General features: G+C 32.6%; 1 protein-coding gene across 2 annotated transcripts in view; it reads right to left on the reverse strand.

The window, feature by feature from the left end:
• The window catches only part of LOC139481881 (DNA polymerase delta catalytic subunit-like), a 44,818-nt gene extending 25,832 nt beyond the window's left edge, over positions 1–18,986 (reverse strand). The window contains exons 1-9 of one of the 2 annotated variants that reach the window (XM_071265398.1): positions 18,929–18,986; positions 14,727–14,808; positions 12,937–13,031; positions 12,388–12,507; positions 10,658–10,830; positions 9,918–10,011; positions 2,569–2,737; positions 1,495–1,739; positions 661–827 (exon numbers count right to left, since the gene is read on the reverse strand). In XM_071265398.1, coding sequence (XP_071121499.1) covers positions 661–827; positions 1,495–1,739; positions 2,569–2,737; positions 9,918–10,011; positions 10,658–10,830; positions 12,388–12,507; positions 12,937–13,031; positions 14,727–14,779 — 1,116 coding nt within the window. In that variant the 5' untranslated portion in view covers positions 14,780–14,808; positions 18,929–18,986. Of the gene's footprint in view, positions 1–660; positions 828–1,494; positions 1,740–2,568; positions 2,738–9,917; positions 10,012–10,657; positions 10,831–12,387; positions 12,508–12,936; positions 13,032–14,726; positions 14,809–16,034; positions 16,068–18,928 lie in introns of those variants that run through there. The other variant, XM_071265399.1, reaches the window with a different exon arrangement.
• Positions 18,987–20,368: the final 1,382 nt, after the last annotated feature.

Below are 20,368 nucleotides of genomic sequence, written 5' to 3' on the forward strand. Positions count from 1 at the left end.
TGACATTTCAGCCTTCAAATTTTTGAAGGTGTGTATTTTACCAGGAAACCATAAGATCACCAAAAGGTCCTTGAAACAGAAAGTAGAACTAAGCTTGGTCAGATCCTTGTAAGCAAAGCGCTTTGCTTGATGATGGGAGTAAGGCCACACTTAAAAATATTCTGGCTTGCCCAAACCTTTATACCCAGAATTGGGTAGGTAGACATTTGCTTGCCCAAACCTTTATACCCAGAGTTAGGAAGGTAGACATGTGTTTGCCGAAACTTTTATACCCAGAGGTAGGTAGGTAGGTAGGTAGGTAGGTAGGTAGGCATTTTCTTTTCTAAGTCTTAGTGAAATTAAAGTATCAGATATTTTTGAATCTTCATGCCTATCTGTTTAAAAACTTCACATCAAGACAATTAAGGGTTTTGAGTAGTCAGCTATTTTCTTGGTAGGTAGGGTGAGGGCAAACAAACATGTCCTTTTTAATGGCCTAATTGAATTATCTCAAGTGAAACAAAAACTGAAATTTAAAATTTCACTGAATCTACCACAAATTTCAAAATGAATGTTCTTGATAATTTCTTGTGTTTGTGTGATTTTACTGTTGTTTTTGATAATTTTTTGTGTTTGTGTGATTTTACTGTAAGTATAAATTAAATACTGTGAAACCTTTACCTTCAACAAATCAGACTCCTTTTTATGTGAAAACACTTGTGAGCCCACTACAGAAGCACATGTGTTGAGTGTGAAGATATTTCTGATGAATGGTTCAGATTCACCTTGTTTCTGTACCATGTTGGCTATCTGTATAACTGGATCTTTTTCCGCCTCAGGAAATATGCCTAGAAAAGAAAAGTTACCTTTCATATGAATTTTGTTTAACATGTATAATTAATGTAATTTTTCAAAATAATCTTAGATTTTTTTTTTTAATTTGTCAGGGGTCTACAGAACACAGAGTCTCAACTACTTTTGCTGTTAATCGCAGGCTGAACAAAAATGATGAGAAAATATTAAAAAAAAATCTCTAAATATGTATACTATCTTTTGATTGTAAAAAGCTTCTGTCCAAGTTCGGTAAATATCCAGGATGGATTATGATTCTGATAAATGTTTCAAAAACTGCAGACTGTGTTTCTTTGTTATGTTAGCTGGAAGAAAAACTAAGTCCATTATAAGGAATTTACGGAACAAAAATATTTTTTTACCAAATTTCTTTCTTAATAGATACTAGCTTCTGATCATGTCTGCACTATATCTTGAAAACCATTATGATTTCACAGTTTATACTTAACATGTATATTAACCAACATCAGTTGGTGTGTGTAAATAATGTATGTTCAACTTCCCTGGTCAAAGGTCAAGGTCAAAACTTTGGTTTCAGTTGACAACCCCATGTCCTATGGTAAAGATACAAATTATTTACTGGCACATGTTATTTACAGCAGGGCCCACAGAGATTAGCCCATCTCCATGATGTCTAGTTATATCTAAATTAACAGTAAATACCTTTCCTTCCTGCACACTCAATATCAAAACTAAGAATTCTAAAGGGAGCAACTTTTGACCACTCCCCTTCTGGCTGGTGGGCAATAAACTCCTCCCACGATACATCTAATTCTATTTGAGATCGTGATGTAGGTGGAGGATTTTTAGCATCATCTTTGTTGGTATGGCTTTTATCACGGAGATGATATTTCCCTGCAGGAATTTCTATCCAACTGCACCCAACAACATTACTGTCGACCATAAACCTAAAAAAGATTGATAGATGTTTAAATGACCAATACCGCACCTGGGATATGTTTAATGAATAGTACTAAGTATCATATACAATTAATTGTACTGTGAATGTGTTAACAATATATGAAGCTTCATTGTTTTATTTTGTAACACCAAAACAAATATTAACAAAGTTTTCTATAGGGTAGTATGCAGACTTTGGAAAGCCTCAAATTTAAATATCCACCAAAAAAACTTAATTTATTTTAATTTGTCATTTCTGTGTGACAATGTTATTCTTCTGATTGAGATAATTGGCAAGGGTTATTTTACTCTATATAAGTTTGTCAAATCCACTACTGATACATTATATATTTGTACTTGAATGAATGCATGTTGCTGTCAAAGTTTTTTTATTACTTGGTACTATACCAGAAGTAAATGTAATTCAAATTAATCAAAATTTTATGAGATGCAAAAAATCACTGCCTTGCATATGATGTGCAACATCATAAAAGAGTTATCATTTTAATAATCAATTTCAAATACTGTAAACCAACTTATTTTTGCAGATATTTTATTTCGCGTTCTACCAATTCTAGTCCATTTCGCAGCTTTTAAAATTCGTAATTTTCTTATTTACTTGATGTAGATTAATAAATATTTACTAATTCCCGATGATTCATATTCACATTGTTTGTCTCCTCGCGAAAGTCGCGAAAAATAAATTGCTCGCAAAAATAAGTTTGTGTACAGTAAGGGTAACTTAATGAATACCAAATAAATATCTTCTGTAACATAAATCAAACGTCACTTAAAATTTACAAGGTGAAATCATCAATAGTTTTTCATAAACATTACCTGATTTCAAAATCAATATTACTTTCATATGACTGGTACCCATGATTGGTGTAACCAGGACATGTAAACCCTTGCTCCAACAGTCGCTTAGAAGGAGCAATCAGTCGCTGAATGGCAACAGTGATCTTCAGAAAAGGCAGTTTTCTATTTCCATGGTATCCATATATACCTGAAAATAAAAATATGTGATAAATATAAAAGGGGATGTTGTATGATTATGAATCAGAGAACAATTCATTTAAGACCAAAGTTTAAAGATGTGAACTATAGTTGGTTACCTTACAATCTTTAACTAAAGAGCAATCATTTTTTAAACTGGCCAATTGAGTGCCTCATAATTACAAAACAAGAATGTGTCCCCAGTACACCAATGCCCCACTCGCACTATCATTTTCTATGTTCAGTGGACCGTGAAATTGGGGTAAACCCTTTAATTTGGCATTAAAATTTAAAAGATCATATCATAGGGAACATGTATACTAAGTTTGAAGTCGATAGGACTTCAACTTCATCAAAAACTACCTCGACCAAAAACTTTAACCTGAAGCGGGACAGACGGACGGACGAACGGACGGACGGACGGACGAACAGACAGACGCACAGACCAGAAAACATAATGCCCCTCTACTATCGTAGGTGGGGCATAAAAATAACACAATTCAGAAGAAATAGTTAAGTTAACAAAAGGGAACAACACATTTCAAAGTTGGTTGTTTTGGATGCACAATTTTTAGAAGCACCAGATGAAAGATGCATTTCAAAATCGTGAAAATTAAGCTCTAAAAGCTAAAATTAGGGGCTACATGTGCACAAGGGTCTTTCTTCAGTATGTGTCTGTTACCATTATGACAAATTATCTAACAATACCAGATTAATTATGTTGATTTCACGCAAATCTTCCTACAAGATATATGTTCAGATAAAGCTAGTTCTTAGTATTTTGATATTTATATTTATTTATATTTTACAAAATTTTCCATTGTTCTTACTGACTGATAATTTCCTTTCTCATTACAGTAGATATGAAAAATTAATGCTAGACACTAAGGGAGCACATGCTGTTGTCAATGAAATTAACAAATTCATCATAGGTAAAATAGTGATAATCTATATAGTCTTTATAGTTCTGTTATTCACATTAATATAAATCGTTGGTTTTCCTGTTTGAATGGTTTTACACTAGTAATTTTGGGGCCCTTTATAGCTTGTTGTTAGGTGGGAGCCAAATGTATTTTATTTCGTTTGAAATAGGGTTTTTCCCGTTTGCTATTTGTAGTTAATATTTACAGATGGGAACTAGTATAACTAGTTCGGATACTGGTTTTGTAACAGTATGTACTATTTATAAGTTTGATGTTAGGTGCAGGAGGCACGAGGAAAGTTTTGGCGGTTTTTATGGGTGGGGTTTAAAGGTACTATATAAAGTTTGGGATTTAAATGTATTAGTATCGAAGGTGCTCGCAGTTACGTCGGATTGAAGTTGGTCACATAGGTATATGTGCAGTTGCTGCTATGTTTATTGTACGTACAGGCGTTGGAGGCATTAGCCGGGGGAAAAGAAACGATGCGAAAGAGGAACATGTTTTCACATGACGGAGTTGAGTATAATGTTGACTTTATTTACATTCTGAAATCATGCCTGGAACGAATTATTAAGTTAGAAGCGAAAATCAATATATTTGTGTTATTGTTTTTTTTTTAAAAACCGTTTTACAGGTTTATGATTTTATTTTAAAATACTACAGAATTTGGTTATATATTTCCATTCAATACTGAACCATGTTAACCATGTTGAGTTCATTAATATGAAAAACAAATCAGCTTTTAAGCATGCAACTTTTATTTAAAAGTTGATAGATGAAATGCTCACTAAATATTACAGTGTCCACCTTTTGTATAAATCTGATTACTGTTTCAGTACAAAGTTCAGGTAAAGAATTTGTAAGACTTGTACTAAATTTGAGACATGGAAACAACATATGTTTAAATCTTCTCGCAGTGAGATGATTTTCTCACGGAGAGTGATACGAGTTACAGATGAGTTTAAAATGGTATGTATGAAATTTATTTTATTAGATCGCTGGGATCGATGTGATTGGTTGCACAGTGTAGTGCACCATGGAATGTTGTCGCTGGGAGCGATGTGATTGGTTGCACAGTGTAGTGCACCATGGAATGTTGTCGCTGGGAGCGATGTGATTGGTTGCACAGTGTATTGCACCATGGAATGTTGTCGCTGGGAGCGATGTGATTGGTTGCACAATGCGCCATGGAATGTTGTATAGTTTAATTAATATACAGAAAACAAAAGATTAAATATGAAGGCATTAACTTTGTACATTATTAAATATATGTATACAATTGATTTTAAGATGAGACTTGTAATAATCATCATGTGAACCATGTTGAGTTCATTAATATAAAATCTGATTACTGTTTCAGTACAAAGTTCAGGTAAAGAATTTGTAAGACTTGTACTAGATTTGAGACATAAAAACAACATATATTTAAATCTTCTCGCAGTGAGATGATTTTGTCACGAAGAGTGATACGAGTTACAGATGAGTTTGAAATGGTATGTATGAAATTTATTTATTTTATTAGATCGCTGGGAGCGATGTGATTGGTTGCACAGTGTAGTGTACCATGGAATGTTGTCGCTCGGAGCGATGTGATTGGTTGCACAGTGTAGTGCACCATAGAATGTTGTCGCTGGGAGCGACGTGATTGGTTGCACAGTGTAGTGCACCATGGAATGTTGTCAATGGGAGCGATGTGATTGGTTGCACAATGCACCATGGGATGTTGTATAGTTAAATTAATATACAGAAAACAAAAGATTAAATATGAAGGCATTAACTTTTGTACATAGTTAAATATATGTAAACTATACAATTGATTTGAAGATGAGATTTGTAATAATCATCAATTTTATATGTTTTTTCATTAAATACCACAATTTTGATTTTATTTTATCAGCAGGTCGCATTTACTATAAAACGATCAAAGTTTTAGTACCATATTGGAGACCTTATGTATGTGCTAATTATTTCCCGGATGCCACAAATATGCAGGTGTAGGTATAAAAAGTAGTCCGTTTTTATGTGAGATAAATCGGACAGTACCAAGAGTTCAACTTGGAGAGATTTTAAAACGGTAAGCAGTAATATTTTACAGTCCGTACACATGGTACATAACATATTGAGTGGAAAACTTTTTTAATTTAAAATCGATAATAAAAATGTAACAAAGATAATAAGAAACCTTGTACAAAGTCAGAGCTTCAGACATAGCTGTAGACTTTGTTTTTTGTTGTTGTTGATATAATAGATATATATATATATATATATATGTTTAGATTTTTATGAATGTAACAATAGGATCACACAGTGTGATATGAAGTTGATGTATGTAGATCTGAGATGCATATATGTTTAGACTTTCATGAGCTATGTTGCAGTGTGTAACATAAAGAATCACATAGTATGATTAGAAGTTGATGTATATAGATATGAAATATGTACAGTACTGTTCAAAAATATCGATTCGATAACTTTTTTCTCCGATTTCCGTGTTTCTCGGAATCACACCGAGTACCGCGGATTTCACTCCTAAAATCCTCCAAAGATTCTCTCCCAACACCGCGTGGCTGTTAATTGGTTTATTGCCCATCGGATGTACTTCAAATTAACGACGTGTGACAACATAATTGGATTACCCAGATAATTTACCTTTGAACATTTAATCGATCTTGGTTGCACAGGTGTGCTTTAAAATCACGGTATTATAAATTGAACAAATGTTTTCCTTTCTTTGACAGATAAAGATGTGACAATATCATTTAGAATAAGATAATTATTATCTTTTATATTTGTGTCTTATGCCGTTATCTTTAAAATAGAACGTACATACGAAAAAGTATGAAGAAAATTGTTATTTTGTGTTTCTATTACAGTCCGGTCAGGTCATACATTGTGTTCTTTCAGCAAGGACGATTTTGCCACAATTAGTTTCTTTTATAACTTATTCAATAAGCAATATCAGCGCATTAATTGTTCATTATTAAAAAATCAACTGGCTAATAAAATCATGTTTTTTTTTCGGTAACCCGATTCATCGGGTCATCAAGTAAACTTAATTTATTGAGCAATGTAAAATATGATGTTTCACCACCTCGGTACATTTATACAGACTTGAATAATTCAAATTACGAACAGAAACTGTTAAATGACAACTCTGTTGACAAAGGAAATAATTTCATGATATTGATAGTGTTCGTCATTTTCGCATTTTACGGAACGGTTTTCAAATTGACGAAAGTATTTATATCAATTTCGTCATTTGAATTTGAAAAGTGAAAAATATTTTCGCATTAATTATATTATAAATGTACTATAATTCTACCGGTGTTTGACAAGTTTATGACGCTCAATCATTTTACGTTTACAAAAGATGTTAAAAGTTGTGATGATAAGTAATCCGCTTATCGCTATCCGATAGGTCACTAATCCTTTAATTATTAATAAAATTTATCAAACCTCATAATTGCTCATCATAATATTCTATTCCAGTTAAATCAGTCATCATTTTATTTTCAAAATTTCCCAACCGCCTACAATTGGCATTTCTTTATCGTATTATCATGATTATTGTCATTTGAATACAATCAGTCACCCCGGACAATTTCCATCATAATTTCCATTAATACATCACCAACTGTAAATCTATATTATTGACCATGGACATATAACTAATGTACTTTCTTTTTTGAAAGATAAAACATTAAAATTCAAATAGTTAAAAATGTGTTCACGTTTATTCGGATAAGAATTATATTTTCCCGATAAATCAATTGTAAAAGGACCTTCTGGAGCCTCAATACGATTGCACAAAAATGTCGTTCTGCAACTTTAGAAACCTTGAATGGACTTTCCCACGGTCGGCCAGAAAGGTCACCTGAGTTTACTAGTACGCGATATTTTTTCCCGCCCTTTAAAAAACTCGTGCTGTGGATAACATTGATGTTAACTATTTTTAGCATTTAACATTGTTAAGTAAGTCAAGTTCAACCCAAACTGTTGATAACTGAGATGTGTATCGTGGAATTGTCTTCGCACGGCAAATAATTGTTTTTAAAATCTTTTGTTGAAAATACACAAATTTACATTCATTGTGCGAAAGTTAATATTAAACAAAGACGAATTAATGCAGCTGGAAGTATTCCTGTTGTAACGGAAATGTATTATTATTCTGCTGTACTGCCAACAAATCGTAAAACGAAAATGCCGTAATTGTTAAGCATAACGAATGGTGAATAATCTTTTCCTTTTTACTTGAATATACAAAACTTTCAAACACGTAATTTTATGCTCAGATTAATTTAGCGAAAGTTTCCGGTTATTTTTACACAAGTATGCTCATTTCGTAAATAAAATATTAACTTACTGGTGAAGACATCGAGGTCAAAATTAAGTAGTTTTCATTTTTTATAAAACTTAAATACAATTGAAAGAATTAACAACAACATTTTGCTTTTAAATCTTTTATTCATTCCAGCAATTAGATAATCGTAAAAAGAAAATGCCGTAGATTTACACAATTAATACGGGGCAATCATTTTGTCTAATGAATGGTGAATAAATTTTCCTTTTTACTTGCATATATAAAACTTTTAGACTTATAATTTTTAAATAAAGACTTTAACTTTGAAGTAGAATATTTTGTTTTTCACATATTCCGCTATATTTTATAATCGTTTTTTTTTTTTTTAAAGCAAGTACATTAAGGTTAAGATATTTTTAGATGGGCTAACAAAAAATACGAAAATATTTTGACTTTAGTTTTTATTACCACAAATGAAATTTAATTAGTATAAAAGACATTTAAAATTATACACCGGTTTGACACTTAAACTGGTACAGTAGACCGGAAATATAACTCTTTATAACTTCAACCTTTACCTGTCAGGTAATCCAATTACCCATTCAGTCTTGTGCCGGTATAGATCAAAGTAGGATAAGGGCAATTAATTCCTCGGTGTCGAGAGTGAGCTCGTTATCACAATAAACATTTACCTGATTTTGGGAGAGATTACTCCCAAATTCCTCCCAACATTTTGAGAGGAATATCGGAGTTTGTCGGAGTGGCTCCGACATTTTCCTCGGTGTAGGGTGTGGGAGAGTTGGTACTCTTGAACTGTACTGTATATATCTATAGAGTTTAATGTTTATCTGATTAAGATACAAGTACATGTATGTATGAAGTTTTAATTGTGTTCTTCTATTTACAGAATCAAGGAAAACAGTTTGAGAAATTATCCATCGATTCAAGATTTGCAAAACATTTGTCTGCATAACCATCTATTGCGGAAGCTTCCGGTTCAATATGTCGTATTTGACGTTCCGATTATTGACTTGAAACTGATATTGGTCCAGTTTAGTGGTTGAAGATTTATCTTCAATTAGCAATATCTAAAAAGACTTTTTTATATCAGCATCTTATTCTGAACTGTTTCATTTCCTTTGTTTCGATGTAACTGCGAGCAACTAATCCTATATCTGTGTTTGTCTTGTTTATAGCCTATTGAATTAGAAATTAAATGCTTTAAATTCGGACGAGCAGGGCGAGGGAGAATTTAAATGTATTTTATTTCGTTTGAAATAGGGTTTTTCCCGTTTGCTATTTGTAGTTAATATTTACAGATGGGAACTAGTATAACTAGTTCGGATACTGGTTTTGTAACAGTATGTACTATTTATAAGTTTGATGTTAGGTGCAGGAGGCACGAGGAAAGTTTTGGCGGTTTTTATGGGTGGGGTTTAAAGGTACTATATAAAGTTTGGGATTTAAATGTATTAGTATCGAAGGTGCTCGCAGTTACGTCGGATTGAAGTTGGTCACATAGGTATATGTGCAGTTGCTGCTATGTTTATTGTACGTACAGGCGTTGGAGGCATTAGCCGGGGGAAAAGAAACGATGCGAAAGAGGAACAATGTTATATGTCATGTGTTTATATAATGTTTCGATTGAAGAAATATGTACAATTCAGTAAAATAAAATATTGTATCGCAAGAGAAAATAAGATGTTACTGCGAGCAACTAATCCTATATCTGTGTTTGTCTTGTTTATAGCCTATTGAATTAGAAATTAAATGCTTTAAATTCGGACGAGCAGGGCGAGGGAGAATTTAAGGCTCCGTATTGAAGGCTGTACATTGACCTATAATGGCTTACTTTTTTTTTTAATTGTTTTTTGGATGGAGAGTTGTCTCATTGGCACTCACACCACACCTTCCTATATCTACTTGCCATGATTTCTAAATGTACCATATTTGACTATACTACTCACTTTCCCTGGTGACCAGCTCTACACCTAACACAGCATGCTGTATCCCTTCTCTGTTTGACCTCATGTCTTTCTTTACTGCATCATCTAAGGCAGTCTGCAATAAAAAATAAAACTATTTTTGAGTTTTGTGATGTAGGTGGCTGTTTCATTGACCTATACCAATATCTTCGTGTTATATTCAAAGCTTCTTTAATGATTGGAAAAGTTTACCTGGGCAGAGAAATAAGACCATGCAAACTAAGTAAGATTTCTTTAAAGAAGAAATTGAGAAAACCCATAGTTCTGTAGTAAAAGATATATACTGGTATATGCAGACTTCTATATACTGTTGATTACTGTAAATTCATAAATTATTGCGTGCATTTATTATTGCAATTCTGTCATTTTAGACCTAATTGCGATTTTAAATTTTACGATTTTGAGAAAAATCCTGTTTGATCCATATAAAATAGTTTAAATTATTGCGTTTACAACTCTCTCGCATTTTTTGCAATAATAAAAACCTAGCATTAATTTCTGAATTTACAGTAATCTATTTTTGTGGATACCAATATTTGGGGATTGAAGGTAACTTCTATCTTTTGTGGATATTTTGATTTCTTTGTTTTGCAAATTGCAAAATGAATTGCAAAGTCTGCATAGAATTCAATAATAAATATGAACTTCATTAAACATTTAAATTTGTGGTTCACTTGGTTTCATTTTGATTTGGTGATTATTATTAAAAAATTATTAAATACCCTAAATGCATTACAACTCTCTGCTTTAAAGCCAGTTTGTGCTGGAACAAAGAAATATGGAGCGAAGCCATGAATGTGCGCTAACACACTGTTTCCATTCTCTGTGACCCCAAACATTCTGACTATAGGCACAGGTCCACTGGATGCTCCTGGCATCTTAGGCATGTGTTTTCCTGAAAAACATAAAATGTCAAACATCTAATTTAAAATAAATCACAAATTCAATTTACAGAGAATTTTTAAAAGTCCGTCAAGATTGCATTTCAATTTGTCATTCCAAAAGGATTTCCAAGATTTTTAACATAAAGTTTCAGCACCAATATTTTATAAGCATGTAATTTCCCCTTACTATATATTTCATGAGTAAAGTATCAAAAAATAAACAGGGAAAGTGTGTAATTTTTTTTACACTGTTCACACTACTAGGGACTAAATATTCATAGAAAACTAAAACCAAAGGAGGATAACTGTGTCCTTGAAAATAAGGTTTAAGTCCAGACTTTCTTTTCTTTTAAATTCATGTTACTATCATTATGCATTTATTAAATAATTATGTTAAATGATGAGGACTATGACAAGTTTTGTAAAACTTCTGAATGCATTTTCATGCAATAAGTATGTTTATTATTGGGTATACGGGGATGTGCCAAAAATATGGGTCATAATTTTGCGAGATTTTATATAAAAATGACCCTCCTTTTTAATGACATCCTATATTAAAATGCATTTACGGCGGATAACTGTATATTGATTTGGGGTATGATCTACCTATCATATATAAATATGCTATTATGATCAAATATATGTGCGCCAAACGATGTCAATTCATATATGAAACTATATTTATGAATTATCAGTGATGATGAGTTAGTGCTAATATAAACATGGGTCATATTTTAAATATTGTATATAAGTATAGGTCATTCTTTCTTAAATATTTACATAATTATAGGTACTGAATTTCAGTGAATGTTATGTTAAAATGGGTACGTTTTTTCTGAGGTAATAAACATAAACTTTTCATTATGATGACATGGGGCAGACTGTGCAATAATTATTTCCGGTATTAAGACTTAAAGTGTAGCAATGCATACTTATAGAGTGTTTAAGAAAACAGTTATATTCCTAAATTTGATAAAGAGTACTTTTATTTTTATGTTTTGTTTTAGATTGCATATTTGAGTGTCCCAACGATAATTATGACACGTATCGGTTTGACCACAAGATATGTAATATATTTCATCGATGTTTCAACGGACATCTGTACACACAACCATGTCCCCTGGCAACCTTTTTCAACACTAATTCATGCACGTGTGATCATACAGACAACTTAACAGGAAAATGTGACGCACAGAATGAAAGGGTTGAACAGGAGGAAAAAACAAAATCTTGTAGCTGATGTATGTTTTTTGGCAAAGCTTGTGATGCAAAAGAAGTAATTGATCATCTGTTTCCAACCAGGGGAACAAATATACCAAAATATCTTACAATCTCTTGACATATAAGGTAAATTCAGATATTATTGCATGCATTGATTACTGTGATTTTGTCATTTTAGACAAAAATGCAATTCTAATTTTTGCTTGTTGAGAAAAATCCTGTTTAATTCATATAAAACATTGCAAAATTTGAATTTAAACTATTGCATTTATATTCCTGTTTCATTTTTCGCAATAATGAAAACATCGCAATAATTTCTGAATTTTAAGTATGTAATTATATATTACCTATATAATGATCCACATCAATCTGCTGAAAGACCACCTTATCCTTTTGAATATTCAAATCAGGTGGTGGTGGGCGTTTCCATTTAGCACATGCTTCTGCATCTTGCGGTCCCATTCCACCTTTAATAAACAAAATATATGCAAATTGTATTAAGACATCAAAAAATTTTACAAGTGTTTCCACTTACTCTACCTACTATAATGATTTTTTTGTCATATTTAAACAAGCACTTTTAAAGTCAGTACGTTGTCCCCTCATTTAAACTAATTAAAGGTTTTATAAAGAAAATAACATTATTTTCATAACTACTGAACCTTTTTTTCTTCTCTAGTATGTTTGGAGAAGCACATGTATTTCTTTTCGGTTATGAAATTTCTATAGTATCTGTCAGTTATCATGGTTATGAAATTTCTACATGTATCTGTTACAGATGATAATTTACAGGTATTTGTCAGTTATGGAATTTTTACATCCATTTATTAAACATTTTTGACATATAAGTATTGTAGTACACATGACATGTACACCAAAATTTCAAATATGAATACCATCTGTATCCTGATGTGTTTCACTTTCCATTTCATCCAGCATGGCCAGTTCTTCTTCAAATGCTGATGGATCTTCTTCATCATCAAAATTATATCTGTAAATATACACATTTTCTTTAAACTGTTATGATTTTCATATTATATGTAAAGAAGATGTGGTATGACTGTCAATAAGGCCAAACAAATAATATGTGTGTTTCCTATTACATCTTTGAAAAAAGGGTACATGTAGGTAATTAGGGATTTATTTTTACCTTGAGTCTATTGGAGGGACATTCTGACTTTTAACAGCGCTTATTGAAAATTGTCAAAACAAACTTTAGGATGGGCTATTTTTTAGCTTAAAACAAGAATGTGTCCTCAGTACACGAATGCCCCACTCGCACTATCATTTTCTATGTTTACTGGACCGTGAAATTGGAATAAATTCTCTAATTTGGCATTAAAATTAGAATGATCTTATCAAAGGGAACATGTATACTAAGTTTCAAGTTGATTGGACTTCAACTTCATCAAAAACTACCTTGACCAAAAACTTTAACCTGAAGCTAGACAGACGGACGGACGAACGGACACACAGACCAGAAAACATAATGTCCCTCTACTATCGTAGGTAGGGCATAAAAAGGGTACATGTAGGTAAATAGGGATTTTTTTGTTTTACCATATTAATTTTTATCTTTAGTCTATTGGAGGGACTTTTAACAGCTCTTATTGAAAATTGTCAAAACAAACTTTAGTATAGGCTATTTTTTAGCTTAAAAAAATAGGGAGGATAGGGTAATAGGAAACACTCATTTTTTATTTTATTTTAGAAAGTAACAAATATAGGCCACTGTATGGCCTCCAACAATGAGCAAAACCCACACCATATAGTCATCTATAAATGGACCCAAAATGACAAATATAAAACAATTCAAACAAGAAAACTAAAAGCCTTATTTAGGTACAAAAGTCTTTTTAGTCTATGCTAGCTTTCACCATGTTCACATACTGTGGCATTTTTTAATACCCCCAAAAATACTGTTGTTTATTTATACCGCTTTGTTATGATCAAGGAAATTAACAGTGTTCTAGCAAGAATGTAAGGTCGAAGGGGCACAGTTAAAAAAAATGAAGGACACTTTAGCATTGTCTAATTTCTGAGAATCCCAACTTGATCATGTATATTGAAAACAAATTAAATAACTGAATAGTTTTATGCATTTGTGATGAATTAATAGTATTTTTGGTAGTAATTTCCTTTGCACTGAAAAGTAATTATTTTCCTCAAGAATCAAAAACGCATTGGGAGAACTTTTGGACAAATGTGTGCACAGAACAGGCAGAGGAATGCTTCTCCCTCTGTTTTAGGCTAGCTATAGGACACTGGTATGTACAAAAATGTACGTGTGGTTTATGTGTAAATGTGTAAAAGTTAAATTTGTACATTTAAAAAAGATGTGGTATGATTGCCAATGAGACAACTCTCCACAATTGACCAAATGACACAGAAATTAACAACTGTAGGTCACCGTAAGGCATTAAACAATGAGCCTAATCTTTTTGTTCGCTTTAAAATAAAATTTAGAGTTGATTGCAGATCTTTGTTAGACATTGTTTGATGTAGTTTAAACATATTTTATTGTCCAAAATGACAAATGGTTAAGACACAAGTTTTACAACTTAGTAATGTCTTCTCCCAAAAAAAGGTATGTATAATATGTTCACAATATGTCTGTACTTGATGCAGTATTAAGAATTAGTCAACAGATGTACTGTTTGCTTGCCATAAAAAATCTTAAAAATACCTTGCTTTCTTAGATGGTGGGACTCCATTTTGACTTGAAGGTTTCTTGTTCATTTTATTCTGTTCTTAGTTGCACTGTGGGCCTGGAAAATAATAAAAAATAACAGAGATGCAACTTATCGTCGGACCTGTCAGACCTAAGGGGCAGAATTTCTGAAGGTCTGGCAAAACTCGTTGCTGTGCAGGACCTGATGACCAGCAATATTTTAGTCTGCTTGGGTCAGCCAAAACCTAATTCCCCTTTGGTCCCGACAGATTATTTTGTTTATAAAATTGTGATTTTACAACCATGTTGCATGATTAGATAGAACAACATTCAAGGCTTCGATTACATAATAGAAATCGGGAGTTCAAACTGTTTTAATGATAAATATTATAGCCTGACATAACGTCCAAATATCCTTCCTTATCAAATAAAAAGTAAACCTTTTGCAGAAATTCAGTTTTGAAATTGTATGTTTGACATCGTTAATTTATTGAAATATTTATATCAAACGCAGTACTAGTTGATTAGTTGTAACAGAGAATACACACCATTGGTTTGAAAAATGATGTAACTATGACCTCCGTAGCAGAGTTAAAAAAATATATGGGTCACTGAATATTCACAATATATTTCAGATATGGTCTGTTGTTTTGATGTCAAAGATTATTTTATTTTCTAAACTTTTCTTTCAAATTAGTTTTAATCTACAAAAAAGTGAAAAAAGTAAAAACATTGCTTGACTGTACCTTAAGTTGAATATCTATATCCAAATTCAATTAATTAAAGCTGTAATCCATGATCACAAATTGAATGCTTTGTTTACAATTGTTGAAAGCCATGTGCTTTTTGGTGGGAAAATTTGGGAAACCCCTCAACTGGAAACAGTTACATTTCATTGTTATTTATAGACAATAAGAATTTCATTTTTTTTAACTGCTTACATTTATTCATGAAAAATTAAGAATTTCTTGGGATGAAAGTGACAATATTTTTATACTCTACATCTAGAGGTGTGTAAAATGGAAAAGGGGGAGGGGGGCTGCCTTTTTAGTTTTTTTTATATTATATTACAAACACAGATTATTTTGAGTGAAAATATAGGTCTGGCAATGTGATGGGTCTGGCAAAACTTGGTACCCTGTAGGCCCCAATGTCTGACTGGGAAAAAAAACTATTTGCATCTCTGAAATAACATTGTAAATAATCTTATATTGTTTGAAAGTCTGACAAACGAGAAATTCAATGTACATGTAGAAATGTCACCTCGATTCTTCCTTGTACTATAATATCATAAAGTTTAATATATTGCCCTCATTACGGTACCTGTACATGTGTTCTCTAACACTCTTCACTTCAAACTACAAATAATATAAAGATGTAAAATGTAGTTTTAATTAGATATAGGAAGATGTGGTATGAGTGCCAATGAGACAACTCTCAATCCAAGTACCAATTTATGAAAGTAAACCATTATAGGTCAAGGTACGGTCTTCAACACGGAGCCCAGGCTCACACTGAACGTAATGAAAATTATTAGTCTTGGAGTATTCAGTGTCTCCTTCATTTAAATTTTTTTCTTTAAAAATAATGAAATTTCTTATGTTAAACATTAACACTACTTTATACTATTGAGACTTTATACTATCGATTTATTTATTTTTGTGTGTACCAATTTTCATTGATTGCAGGAACCTTGCATTTTCATGGATATGTTATTTTGTGGTTCTGCCAATGTCTGGATACAATTTTAAAAGAATTGATATTTTGTTGCACATTTAAATTCTTGATTCACCTAGCCGGCCTGTACCCACGAAAACCACAAAAATTGGTATCCAATGAACGGTAGGTTCACCCACAGGCACTAGACGTTCTGTCAATAGCATGAAAATATTGGCAATGGGAAGAAAATAGTGTCCATATATATAATATATATGGACACTATTTTCTTCCCATTGCCAATATGGACACTATTTTCTTCCCATTGCCAATATGGACACTATTTTCTTCCCATTGCCAATATTTTCATGCTATTGACAGAACGTCTAGTGCCTGTGGTTCACCATCGAACACCCGAAAAGTTTATTGTTTTGTCTTTTATCGTTATAAATGTGATTTAAATGTTATATTTAAGGTATTAATTCAACAAATCAGAAGATTTAGAGTCCAAATATCTAAAGAAAACAGAAAGGAAGAGTCTTTAACACCCCACTTTCTGAACTCGCAGGCCCCCATGGACACCACAAATATATTTTTTCTTCTTTTATCTGTTCTATAAAATCGAGGATACTTGAAATGATTACTAATTATGAATATTTTATTTTAATAACACACACAATGTAATCCAGAAAGTGATGAATCTGGAGACAGGGGCGTAGCTAGGTATTCAGTCAACTGTAGGCACCAATCGGCAGGGGGTGTGGGGACCGCTTAAGGCCCCCAGCAGGTCCAGGGCGTAGAGGGTTCAGGGGGGCGAAGCCCCCCGACGGAAAACGGTTTTCAGCGTTTTAGCTGCAAAATTTGATGTACAAAAATATTAAATTTACTGGTTATTTAATCATGATAATTATTATATACATGATGAAAAGTTCGAAGAATTATGAATAATGTACCATAACATCTGACTGGTGAATTAAATAACGCAGTACAATCCGTAATATAAAAAAAATATTTACAAAATGCATTGCCCAGCGTAAATCAGCGTATCCCTTTAATTAAGCAGTACACCCTGTTTGGTATTATCATATCTATTCCGTTCTGATTGATATATACGTTTAACTTAAATTATTATAGTACATATTGACGATCCTTCATTAAAAAAAAAAAGGAACGTTAACACTAATAGAACTATCCTTTTGGCTAGACATCAACCATCAATCTTTTGAATTTTAAACCTTCACCCTAGCCACACAAACATATACAGACATAGTCAATGCCTAACAAAATTCAAGAAATTCGTAATCTTTATATCCTCTACTGTAAAATCCCTACCTGCTTAGGAATTTTGAATAATTGTGGCCATTACACGCAGATTTGAGTACTCAAAATTACAGGAAACCAGTTGATTGATTGATTTCTTTACATCCAGTGTCAAATATTTATGCAAGTTCAGGACCGTTGAAATTTTTATTTACAATAAATAACACTTGGAGCTAGGTCCTGTAATAGGTGTGGTCCAGGACGAAGGTCTGGAAATTTAAAAATGCCATGCATTGGAAAAAGAGGGATTATTGGATAGGAGCAGAAATTTTGCCTTTCAGTAGAACAACTACGAATTCCTCAAAGAGTTGCATTCTCTCTACAACTAGGCATCGGATTAAATGTCCCTATTCTGACCAAACGTGACTGCGTATTTATACATCCTGCACAGCCAAACAGACGACCAACATTGGCAAGTCGGGTGAAGACAAAGTGGAAAGCTAGTTGAAAACTAACAACAACTAATTAAAATTCAATTCTATCCAATATTCCATTCACTAGTCTAAGGACGAGAGACTAGTGTACACATGACATTCGATAATTAAAGAGTTTTGACAACTTCACCGGCTTTCATCTACAGATAACGTTGTTTATTATTTTTTTAAATAACAAAAAATATTTGTGAAAAAAATATGTGTAGGCACCTGCCTAAAGTGCCTAACGGCAGCTACGCCCCTGGGAGACGTTTTTCAATGATCAATTTTAACATAAATATGATCCCAAAAGACCCACCCTCCAATGAATAAAATTGTAATAAATCCACAGCTACACCTGCTTACCCATCCTTAGATTCTCTGTTTTTCTGGAGTTTGTCTTGCTAAGTAGTTTCAAATGTTGTGTTTTGTTTTTTGTGTTTGTTTATAACTGTGGATTTGGATAACAAAATAAATAACAAAAGTCATAGATCTGTGAATCACTACAGGCAGACTTCAATATAATACAGATCGGGACGAACTAATTTTAATCTTTTCTTGTTACACGTATTACATGGTGTATCTAAAAGTGATTACGACTACTCGTACTCAGTCGTTCTCGTTACTGTCTGTTGCTAAACTGAAAGTTACCACAAATCAGTCATTTTATCAGTTGAGAGATGTCAGTGTCTAGTTATCCCAGTGCATCGTCTGGTCTTTTAAACTGAACATTTGATAACTGAAATGACATATTCCATTTGCAAAAATATCATCACAAATAAGATTGAACAAAATATTATTAATCTAATAAAATTAAATAGAAGTTACCCGTCGTCATCAAAAAATAAAAATAAAGCGGGAAATCATAACCGGAAGTAAATAAGGCTGCGATACAAATTAAGACCAAACAAAACTTTAAAATAAAATAGACAGAAAGGGTAAGTAAGTAAGTAAGTAAGTAATGACTTTATTTACAGAGGGTGACTCAATTAGCTTTCGCTAATCTACCTTGAGGCCCTCACAAAGAACAAACAGTACAAATATTACAAAGCTTACAGTTTCTAACATATTATGTAAATGCACTATTCATACTAACTATAAACTGTCTGTAGAACAAGAGAAAGTTATATATAACCAAACATTTTTTATAAGGGCAAAACGCAAGTTCTCTTACCAATTAAAATTTCTGCTATACCTGATGATAATACTATTCCGAGGGATTTGATCTTTTTATTCATTTTAACCTTGCGTCTGAAAGAGGAGGTCGTAAAACTGGGAATGCTCACGGTGCTTCAGTGGCGGATCCAGGGGGGGGGGGGGTTCCGGGGGTGCGCACCCCCCCCTTATTTTTGCCGATCAATGCATTTGTATCGGGACATATGTTTTGCACCCCCCCCCCCTGCACCCCCCTTTGCCCTGGGTTAGCACCCCCCTTTCGAAAATTCCTGCATCCGCCCCTGGTGCTTGGTGAAAGAATCATGGCATATATATCTTATTTTTTAGTACAATTTTTGTGATTTTTATTTTAGTTAATATAACTTCATATTACTTTAAAATGTTCACTTATGATTGTATGTGTTCTTGTTTTTATCAATAATATTTTACCGTCAATTGAATCAGTAGTTTTTATTCAGAAAATTGTCATAATGTCCCTATACTTTTCAGTATTTTCCATCAATTAAGCCTGGGGTACATTCCCAAGACAAGTGCATGTAAGCTGAGATTGATACATCAACCCATCTTTAGATCCTAGATTGTATTTACTTTATATTCTGAATTAGTTATCGGTCATTCATCAAATGTAGGGAGAATATTGTGTTTCAAGTTGCTCAGGGCAGGCTACTATATTTTCCATTTTTTTTATAAAAACATGTTTTATCAGTTAGTTAATTCAACTTTTTTGTTCTTGTTTTCAATTTTATCAGAAACACATTATTTTTACTTCTTTTTTTATCTCAAAGGAACACGTTGGGTTTCCCCCCCCCCCCAAATTAAGAATCTCAGAAACAAGTCTATGTTTAAACTATAGTACGTGGTTCGTTGCCAATTCAAAATAATAAGTTACATCTTGCCTAAAAGTTGTATACGCTTCAATAATATTGAGTGAATAAAATGAAAACATATGTTATGACTCAGTCTGTCACCTGCGTTTTATATGCGATTCCTAAATGTCACGGTTATGGATTTTGCAAATGGAAAAACCAACGGCAAATTGAGTAAGAGAAGGCAATAATTCCACACTAATACAATTCTGATTTCTAAAACAGC

The sequence above is a fragment of the Mytilus edulis genome, chromosome 7 (assembly GCF_963676685.1).
Source record: "Mytilus edulis chromosome 7, xbMytEdul2.2, whole genome shotgun sequence".
In the NCBI taxonomy this organism is placed as follows: Eukaryota; Metazoa; Mollusca; class Bivalvia; order Mytilida; family Mytilidae; genus Mytilus; species Mytilus edulis.